This window comes from Berghia stephanieae, chromosome 7 (assembly GCF_034508935.2).
Source record: "Berghia stephanieae isolate SIO BIC M18660-M18661 chromosome 7, UCSD_Bste_1.3, whole genome shotgun sequence".
Lineage (NCBI taxonomy): Eukaryota > Metazoa > Mollusca > Gastropoda > Nudibranchia > Aeolidiidae > Berghia > Berghia stephanieae.
Window position 1 is genome coordinate 41,243,190 of NC_088366.1, and position 11,093 is coordinate 41,254,282.

The 11,093-nt window shown below is 33.9% G+C and overlaps 1 protein-coding gene across 7 annotated transcripts in view; it reads left to right on the forward strand.

Annotated features, from left to right (window-relative positions):
- LOC144977243 (b(0,+)-type amino acid transporter 1-like) overlaps positions 1-10,467 on the forward strand; it is a 138,689-nt gene extending 128,222 nt beyond the window's left edge. For 6 of the 7 annotated variants that reach the window (XM_078922261.1, XM_078922260.1, XM_078922262.1 and 3 more), the window contains 4 exons: positions 564-660; positions 1,543-1,692; positions 3,445-3,613; positions 4,349-10,467. In XM_078922261.1, the coding sequence (XP_078778387.1) occupies positions 564-660; positions 1,543-1,692; positions 3,445-3,613; positions 4,349-4,416 (484 nt within the window). In that variant the 3' untranslated portion in view covers positions 4,417-10,467. The remainder of the gene's footprint in view (positions 1-563; positions 661-1,542; positions 1,693-3,444; positions 3,614-4,348) is intronic. The other variant, XM_078922265.1, reaches the window with a different exon arrangement.
- The last annotated feature ends 626 nt before the right edge of the window (positions 10,468-11,093 follow it).

The window sequence follows — 11,093 nt, forward strand, 5'->3', positions numbered from 1 at the left end:
GCCTCATCATGACACATTTGACATACTGCCTCAAACGGTATTCGGAATGATATAGATGCGGAAAAATTAATGTATAGACCAAAGTGAGATACATTTATATGTTTTATCCCAAAATATCCCAAAAAATCAGCCTGCCTCAACTTGGGATCAAACCTCAGACCTAATGATAACCGGCAGATCTTTATCTCACACCAGTGTCTCCTCCCTAGTTTGTCACATGGAGTAAAATAGATAGTAGGCCTATCATAAAAAACATAAACCCAAAATGTCACTATTCTAATCAATTCAATTTTAAATTCACATTTTGGCATCTGTGCCGTTTCGACATAATACCAGTTCGACACAATGGGTCACGAGTATGGGATAGTCGTCTACAATGTAACTGATATAATGATATGTAAACCATCAACTTTCATAATATGTCATTTTATATTTCGTGATTTTGGGGTCATTTGAAATTTACCAAAACTTACTTAACTCGATTGAGACACATGGTGTACAATTTTAATTTCTGAGATTTTATGTAAAAGACTGTGTATTAAGTAATCTTTGTCTGTTACCAGATTGGTCTATGCAGCTGCCAGAGAAGGTCACATGCCAGAGGTTTTCTCTTATGTCCATATCAGAAAGGCCACTCCTCTCCCATCCCTGTTTCTGACTGTAAGTTGACAAATAAGCATGCATTTTTGTCAGACAATTAGTCTGTGGATCTTTCATTAATATTAAAAATTAGGAAAGCTTATAAAACAATTTAACACTCAACAAAAATGAAAACAGGATTCTATTTATTTATTCCATGGTGAATTTGCAGAGGGTTCCAAAGTTAGGAATGAAAACTAATGGTGTTAACATTGGAGTTAAAACCAGGCTCTCTGGATAAAAGTTCAGTGCCCCATTCACTGATACTAATCTTATTATGTCCAAATGCCCATGCATCGTCCTGATAATCTGAGCTTAGATCAGTCAACAAGGAACTGTTTTTAATATGTTTCAAAGCCATTTATTTTGCTGATCTCTTTGTCTATCCCCCCCCCCCCCCCCCCTCCCAAGTTTTTAGAGCTAATATGAAGTATATGGCAATGAATTACAAGCATCTTATCCAATCAAATCATTTCTACAAAGAGAATCCACTGTTATAGGATATATATTATTGGTAACAAACTCTCAGACCCAATTAAACCATGTTATGAGTCGAAAACATTTCTGCTGCATCATGGTTACACAGGAAACTGGGACTCACTCCACCCATAGCACACGAGAGACTCGTGCAATTCAAGTGGCCCTGGCCAAAATTATCTGGAAGCCCCAGGTTTTTGAGCTGCAGTATGGGGTGGGAGTGGGTTGCAGGTGGCAGTGACGTATACCTGCTAAGACTCCACCTCAAGCGGTTCTAGCTAATCAAAAGGAATACTTACCACTATGTGAAGGGCTTTTGTGACGGCAAGATATGATATATAAACAATGTTGAGAAGATATGATATGTTAACAATGTTGAGAGATTTGCCACTTCTAACAAACCTCCTTTCTCCATCTATTTCCCAGACATTCATTGCTGTGATGATGATGATTCCAGGAGACATCTTTTCTTTGATCGATTTCTTCAGCTTTGCAGCCTGGATGTTTTATGGGGCCACAATGGCATCTGTCTTGGCACTCCGGCACATCTGTCCTAATGCACACCGGCCATATAGAGTAAGAACATATTTTTTATTTGTTTTTGTTTATTCTAAAATTAACTGTTTCATTTACTTGGCCTTGCATTATCATATGATAGGTCATCCCGCATTCTCTTGGATTTTTTTCCTGCAATTCTTTCAAAGTTTATCTGAAGTTTTTGAAACAAGAGCTTCATCTCTCAAGTCAAAAGGATAGAGGATAAAGAATAAGATACCCTTCCACCTTTTATCAGCGAGACTTAAATTCTTCTACTCGCAACTTCTTGCATTGTTTGTTCAATTGATATCTGCAGATTTGACTGTTTTTTATTGTACGTTCACCAAAGGATTAATAACTACACCGTGACTCCAGATTCATTACAGTCTAAATTTGGGTGGGGCCTGATTTCCTGAGATGGGTGGAAAAGTGGCCATTTTTGTGTCTTCTATATCCCTATATCTGTTTTCCTTTCCATGCTGCTCTCTGCTTTTGTTTTGCATTGAGATTGGTAGGTTTGCTCCTAGTCTTTGGCTGGGACCCCTATTTGAGAGTGAGACAATCAAATGTATAGTTCCTTTTTTTTTTTTTAGAGGAGATAGTTTTTCTCTTTGTAAATTATTTCTTTATTATGTACTATTAAGGTTTCTAGTTTCGAATAAATTTTACTTTTTAAGCATTTGCGTACATCCTTCGTAGTGGGATCATTTGCTTGTGCCAGGATGACACTTTTAGGCTTTGTCAAGATAGGCACATTGATAAATTGGAATCTTCTTTTCCCTATTGGAACCAGCCCCCTTTATCATACGTTGTCTTTGATGCTTTTAACTTCAGATTTACAACTTCTTTTTTATAAGCGCCTAAATGACCTAAATTTGTTTCACGTAAAACCCTTCAAAGCAAAACCAAAAACAAAGCATTGGTCCTTGCCATTCTCCTGACGAAAAAAACAAAAAACTATATGTTTTAGCTTACCATGCCCTGTGTATAAATAAGAGTTCAATATAAAAAGAACTGGGTGGGATTCTTGACCTCCTATAGTTGGCTGGGAAGTCAATTACTATGTCCTCTATACTCCTATATCTGTTTTCTGAGTTACTTTATGTCTTTGTCTTGTTATGAGGTAACTTGGTTTTGTCCTAGCCCAGGCCAGAGTCCATGACTGCGAGGGAAACAGTCAAATGTATAGCTTCAATTTTGGGAGACGATATGTTTTTTTATTTGTAAATCATCTCTGTTATGTACTGTTGCATTATTTGTTTTTTAGTATATAATGGTATGTAAATATTTGAATATATTCCTCTTTGTGGGGACCTGTACTTAAGTCTGGATGAGACGTTTCGATGGTCTCAAACTAAGTACACTGATTATGTGCTCTTGGAATCTACATCCGTTCCCTTCTTGAACCATTCCCTATTTTCATACTTTTTCTCATGTGCTTACAATTGTAAATCTATAACTTTTTTGACTATCCTATTTTCTTCCTTTTTACTGGCGCTGAAATTATCTAAATGTGTTGCAAATGCCATAATACGCTTAAAAACAAAACAAACAAATAAAAAAAAAAGAAAAAAATAGTATTCCTTTATTAGAAAAATAAAAGTAACTGGTTTCTCTATTGACAATGAAAACAATTCCCTTGGTCTGTAGCAAAGCGCAGAAACTTATCCTCAATTTTTCAAAAATCTGAAAATTAGACAATGACTTAAAAGAAAACTATCTTAAAGTGTAAATGGATTCATGATTATGATTATTTTAGACTCTGATTGATATCTTATATGCTCTCTCCAGGTGCCAACCATCATCCCCATCATCGTGTTGTTGATCTCCGTATACCTCGTGGTCGCCCCCATCATCCAAAACCCACAGATTGAATTCTTCTACGCCTTTCTATTCATCATCAGTGGTCTCATCTTTTATGTACCATTCGTTGTGTATGAGGTCAAGTTACCATTTGTTGGTAAGGGAGTTTTTTTTCCATTCAATTATAGTAGTAGTGGTGATGGCACCTAAATGGATACATATACCAGTTTTATGTTATATCATCATTGAGGTCCAATGATCTTTGAATACCCAGTACTTTGTCTCTACTTATGTGACCATTTTACAACAGAAAGTATTACTTTAGTGTGGAGATACAGGCTTGGACTCACAAACATCTAGAATAGGTCCAAGCTGGTTATTAGACACCTCAATGACATGCTCTTAAGGAATGCATTTATTTGCATACATTTTCCATGCCTTGTCCACTGGATTTGAACTTAAAACTCAGCAGTACCACTGAAGTAAAGTACTTACATTAAACAAGCTACAGGAATCGATGTGAAAAAAAATTGTTATTCAATCATCAGGATTAAAAAAAAATTGTCAGCACGTTGAGTATTTACTGTAAATATCTGCTATATAAATGTATTATTTTGAAAAAATATATGTAAATTTGTGACAAATCACTTCATTTTTTTAGAATTATGATGAAAATAAAGTATGCTGAGATAAAAATTTTAATTAAATTTGTCTCTCTATTCACACACAAAAAAAGTTTTCTGTATATTTGATATGACCTATATATAATTTGTCAACTATTCAGAATCTTTACTAGATTGTTGACACCAATTTGGATTTCAGAGCAATAAATCCTTTGTACATTGATAAATACGTTATGATTAATTGATTTACTGTTGATATTTGTCTACAGAACCAATAACGACCTTCATCCAATGCTCCTTAGAAGTGGCTCCAACTAGATACGCACCACCAGAGTGATAATGCTCCACCACCAATAATATGCTTCTGTACGATACAACATGCTACAATAACCAAGCTGCTTACAGCGACTGTGATAAAGACACATGATGGGTTGCACACACTGCAATAATCTATTGTGTTATGTCGTTGGTGTGTTGTTGGTGATGATGTGTGGTGTAAAGACAAATAGGGCTGGCTAGGGGCTGAGGAAGGCGACTCTATTTGTCTCTTCTATATATTATATATCCCTTTTATCCCTTTAGGTTGGGGTTCTATGCCTGCTATGACTGATTGGGAGTTTTTGATCAGTCTCAGGCTAGGTATACAGGCATGGATTGCTCTTGGAATCTACCTGTTCTTTATTTTCACTAATTCCATTGTCTTATGATTTTCATAGTCAAAGGAACACTAAAAAATAGATCTAAAATATTTCTGACAATTCCATCATCTTTCCATAATACCTTCCACAATTGACAAAAATCGTTAAAATAACAACTAAGTATATAGCCATAAAAAATCCATGTCATAATTAAATCTTCTAGGTAAGATATTATTTGTTCTTTTATCTACCCACATATGATTGTTACTGGTTGGTATTGAGGACAAGTCATAATATGTTCACTTCCTTTCATTTTCTTCTAACCATTTTAGCATGGATTGTAAATTGGACCTGTTAATTTAAGAAATAATGATGTTTAAATACAAAATTTTTAAAAAATCAATCGATTATGAAAGACTTGAAGAAGTGTCAACATTTAAATACGTGTGTGTTCTGCTAACCAGGGACGGTACCAGTACAACTGAGATTAAGGCAAGAATAGGAATGCCAACAGCAAAACTAACGAGACTGACAAAAATATGGAAAAGTCCAATCAGTTTGGAAATAAATATTAAACTGTACAAATCACTGGTACTTTCCATTTTACTATACGGCTGCGGTCATGGACATTAACTGCAGAATTAGAGCACAGAATCTCTGCTTTAAGATGAAAAGTTATATATCGAAAATTCCTGCTGGTACCATATACAGAACCCAGAACCAATAAGCGGGTGGTTGGATGGGAGCATCACCCTTGAATCATATACCTATGATGTTCGCATGGGTGTACGATCCGATAGTGATGTCGATTCTTCTTCTCTTTACTAGCCTATCCTGCTTCTTTGGTTTGTGATTGTATTTTTGACAGGGGATATTTTTTTTTCTGTAAATCTTCTGCCTGTTTGTTCTTGGTTATTTATAATTTAGCTTATGATATCTTTAGGTTATGATTTTGATTTACATTTGTACTATTTTTGTTAGATTGCTTGTTTTTTTGTTTCAGCGGTCTCTCATATAACCTCAATTGTGTTGGAAGAGACCTAAAGCAACAAACAAACAGAACCAATAAAGACATACTGGAAGAAGTGCAAGATCGTGCAGAATCCACATCACCACAGTTAGAAGAAGAAACTGTCACGGTTTGGCCACAATGTGAGGCATGAAAGTTTGTACAGAACGGTGATGGAGGGTACCCTTGAAGGAGGAAGAAGAAGAGGAAGACAAAGGAAAGTTTGGATGGACAATATCATGGAATGGACAGGATTGAAGATGGATGAACTCTTGGAGAAGACCAACAATAGAGAAGAATGGCAGAAAGTGGTGAAATCTTTATCCCATGTACCCCCCTGACGATCATCAGATCTTGAGATTAATAAATGAATGAATGAAATACATAGAGGTCGAATATCATTTTTAAAATGGAATCCAAGTAACTCTACCAAAGCATTTATCCTACTTGTCCTTTTTTCATCCCAGTCATCAAAAATTCGCCATCATTTTGGTAGTTTAACTGTCCCCCTTTAAATTATCGCTTTATCCATTTTCTTTCTTTTGTTTATTTCTTTAGACGTCTATATGTTTTTTCTTTTTAAAAAACCGATTCACTTATTTATTTATTTCGGTTTTTTTTAAATTAGATGCTTATAATTTTATGTGTACGGCTTTGAAGAAAAGGAAATGAAAATATAAAGAAGAACCTGTCATTTACCTTTTCGTCTTCTTCAAATAAACTGACTGACTCGGTCAGAGTGTTACTTTCAATGAGTTTATATCATGGTCTTGTTCTTATATTTTTATACGTTTCATTTCGTTTACTATAATATTACAAGTGTAAGATGTATGTTATTGGAATAGCAATAACTGCACTCGGTTGCATTAAAAAAAAAACTAAACTAATAGATAGAATGTAGATAAGTTTATGTCACACATGTTTTTCTTTGCTTTTTAAAAATAAAAGATAACTGATAAAAACGAAAGACTAATGCATGTCAATGAAAAGAAACGACAACTATGTCATCCTATTTCACTTTTGTTAACAATATTAGGGATTTAATCAGACGATTTAAATTTTGGAATAGACTGTGAGTATTAGTCTTTGTAAGTCCAATAGAGATTTGGAGCCCATTCATTTTCTTTCTTTCTTTCTTTTTTTTTTTTTTTTTTTTTTTTTGGGGGGGGGGGGGGGGGGGGGGGGGGCTGTAACTGTTCTCCACATTTAATAAAGATCCCCACTTTCTCCTAACTGAAATCATCAAAAGCTAGATAAAAAATTGAATCTCGCATATGATTATAATAATTGTTATTGTGGTTTTTGTTGTCGTTGCTGTTGTTGTTGTTGTTGTTGTTCTTCTTCTTCTTCTTCTTCTTCTTCTTCTTCTTCTTCTTCTTCTTCTTCTTCTTCTTCTTCTTCTTCTTCTTCTTCTTCTTCTTCTTCTTCTTCTTCTTCTCCTCATCCTCCTCCTCCTCTTCCTCCTCCTCCTCCTCCTCCTCCTCCTCCTCCTCCTCCTCCTCTCATCTACTTCTTCCTCTACTTTTCCTTTGGATTGAATTGCATCTCTTATTTCAAAACGACAAAGAGATATTTAGAAACAATAAATACAGGAATGTTAATCATATTGTAAGTTCAAGCTTTGTTTATTTCTCTTTCATTGATATACAAGAAGAGCATACAAACGTATCAAAACTTTTTTCAAAGCTGTTTTCAAACATTCAATGCAATTTTTCAAAGAATACATATTCCAGGTTTCTACAATTTGTATCAATTTGTTTTAGATCACAGACAATTTTAGAACTAAATTCACGTATTAGGTAAATCCAAATGATGATATAATTTACTTGTGGAAATCGCGCCAGATTTTAGACTGAGTGTCCAGACGGTTGTTATCTTTAAGAGAATACTCGTTTTTTGAGGACATGTAAAATGCATTTAAAGATTTTGACCTGATGCTATTTTGCCAAAAATGAATAATAATGTGAAATTGAATGTAAGCTTCAATTTAATTACAAAAACAGCTTACAATCAATTTCACATAATTATTTATTTCTTCGAGCTTCGAGCAGCAACATTTACATTTGCCAAAAATGGGACTTTGAAACCAGATATACATGGAGGTATAACAATGTAACCAGCATCCAACGGTATAATCCATAGTTTTACCATTAGTATAATATCAAAGTCATTGCATGGCATTCAACTGTTAACAAAACCAAGGATATTAAGTTAAGGTTTTACTGTATTTTTTTTTAAGCAATGCTTTTCTAATTTTTTTGAGGTTCAAATTCACGAGAGTGGAGAAATTTGTAAAAATGAATATAAAATTATTTTGTTGTGATGATGTTTCAACAGAATTGTGCCATGTGAAATCCTTTGTAAAAAAACTATTTATTTATGATGTTTGTTGGTTTTTTAATGGCGTGCTAATATATTATAATAATACATATAAATTATTGATTTACTCGCTTTCACAATTGATTTATATTTCAACAAAATTAGTTGTTTTTTTTCTGTCAAAACTCGTAATAGCATCTTGTAATTGTGATTGTATCACCGGCCATTTTTTATAATAACAATAATGTCAGCAATCTAGAATGTTCTTTTTCCGACGAAACACAAAAAATGTTCACTTGGCTCTAGTGTGAATGAATACAATGCAAGTTAAATACAAACGTTTAACAAAGGCCCGACATTTTTATGCTACGATTGTAAAGAAAGTATTAGTTGTGAATGCCAGTTATAAACTAGATTGCCACTTATACAAGCTGCAGGTATTTATGTCCTTTATGATGTATATTCAGAACACAAACAGCCAAAACTTGTTTTAAAATATGACCAATCTATGAAAAATAGAATCTACTAAAAATCGTGATGATAACAACATTACAGTTGATTATTCCAATATAATCGTTTTCATTGAACTATTGAATAATAAATGGAATCACTCGTCATGTCAATCGATTACATTGTGACATTGGATTATTTTTTCCTCGCAACCTTTCTGTTGTGTATCAATAAGATGCCTTTATATTTTTGACTGCATTTTTTAAAACTTCAAGTATCAATGAATCAGCTGGATAAAATTCATGAAAAAAATATCATAACTAGAAGTAGTATCACAATAGTTGTTCGATTTTTTTTGGATTTTTAAAAAAATTTGTAACCCTAACTCGTTCATTTTTGAAGTAAAGAAAATGGAAAAAAAAAGATGTTTTATTGCTTACGACAGTGTATTTGTGTAGCATTTAATTTGATAAATTATAATAATAAATTGTCTCCATTGTTGTTTATTTGAGTATATGGTTGATGAGGTTAATCGCTTGTCTTTCGGCTGTTTTTAGGATTGACAATCGGTATGGGTATGGAAGGAAATAGAGTCATGAATTAAAGATGGCATATGACACATTATTATTATTATTATTATTATTATTATCATTATTATTATTATTATTATTATTATTATATATTAGTTATAGTAGTAGTAGTAGTAGTAGTAGTAGTAGTAATAGTAGTAGTAGTAGTATTTTTATAGTGGTCTCCGATTAGAAGCACTCCAGTTTCTATCAGGATCCTGCTATGAGCACGCTCTGGGCATGAAACAGAATTTTTACAATATAAATTTGCCCCTCTATAAGCTTACCTTAGTTGCCTGGTTCCCGAGGAGCGAGATGTTAATGAAGACCACCGTATTATTATTTAATAACATTATTATAGTCTTGATATAATTATTTGGTGGTTAGCCGATACATACAACACTGGTGTATTAATTGTCAATTTAGGAGGAATGATAACACATATTTATTGAATGACCAATGTGTAATTTGCTTAGGATTATAATAAAGACCAAATTCCTCTCTAAGACATGTTAAAACCTAATTAGCCTAATTAATTATCTACATTTGGTGTAATTAGTCATAAAATCGACCTGTACAAATGGGGTGGATTTTATTTAAACTTGATCAAATTGTAATTTCTCCTTTTTATTGAAATGAAACCTAAGTCACATTTTCTGGGTGGGGATCCTGACATCCCATAGCGGGCAGGGAGGTACATACTGTGGCTTCTATCCCCTTATATCTGTTATCCAACATGCTTTCTGTCTTTGTCTTGGAATGAGATTACTTGTTTTTTTCCTGGCCCTCGTCGGAGTTCTGGCTGGGAGGGAAACAGTCAAATGCATAGTTATTGTTTTGGGAGATGATAATTTTTTCCTTGTAAATCATCTCTCTGTTATGTATTATTATATCTGTTATTTTTAATGTATAATGTAAGCATTTGAGTGTATTCCTCTTTGTTGGATTTTGTACTTGTGTCCGGATGAGACTTATAGGTGATCTCAAACTAAATACATTGGTGGTGTGCTCTTGGAATCCACATCTAATCCCTATTTGTTCCCAGTTCCCCTATGTCTTACTTTTTCTTGTGTGCTTTAAATGTTATTCTAGAACTTTTTACTATCCCATTTTCTTCCTTTTTACTGGTGCTGATATAACCTAAATGTGTTGCAAGCGCCGTAAAACCCTTAAAAACAAACCAACAATAAGTCACATCTTCTCAGCTGAAAATAGGTTTTTTTTTATATATAATATTTAACAGAAGAAAGTATTGTTTGAAAAAAAATACACTATGAGATTCAGGTTGACAATATTTGTATGAATCTAACCCCAATGCAGCGGTCATACTTTTGGTGCCAAAAAAACCTCGCCTTTGTCTTAAGAAATGATTAAAAATAAACAAAGTAATTAAAAAATAAGAATTCCCTTTGTTCAATGTCAGATGATATGTTTTCTTTAGGGTCTATCCCTAGAAATACCGAGATATCCTCTCTGTCTGCCACAGTGCAGCGTCATAAAACGGGCAATAGGGACGACGTCTCTTACCAAAGGAGGAGTAACGAGGTGCTGAGTTTGTCTCAAAGCCGGATCTTCCAGGCCTTTGCCAGACAACTTGACGGCGATCTCATCTCAACTGGGTGGGTTTTTTAAAAAAAAAATCTCCAATAGAGGACAGATGAGTCATTTGCTGTGTCTTCTACAATGGTTTGTAAACATTTAAGTGTATTCCTTTTAGTTGGGACATGCGCTTGTACCTTGATGAGTATTTTAGGTGATCTCAAACTAAGTACACGGAAGGTGTGCTCTTGGAATCTACATCTATTCCCTATTTGAATCATCCCCCTTTGTCTTACTTTTTCTCGTATCCTTTTAATGTAAATCTAGAAATTTTTAATATCCCATTTAATTCCTTCTTACTGTGGTGAAATGTCCTTAATGAGTCATAAGTGCCGTAAAACCCTTAGAACCAAAAACAAACAACTACATTTTACTTGTTCCAAACTGGATACAAGGATGTGTGGTTATTGGGTCTCACTTGAACAAGTTC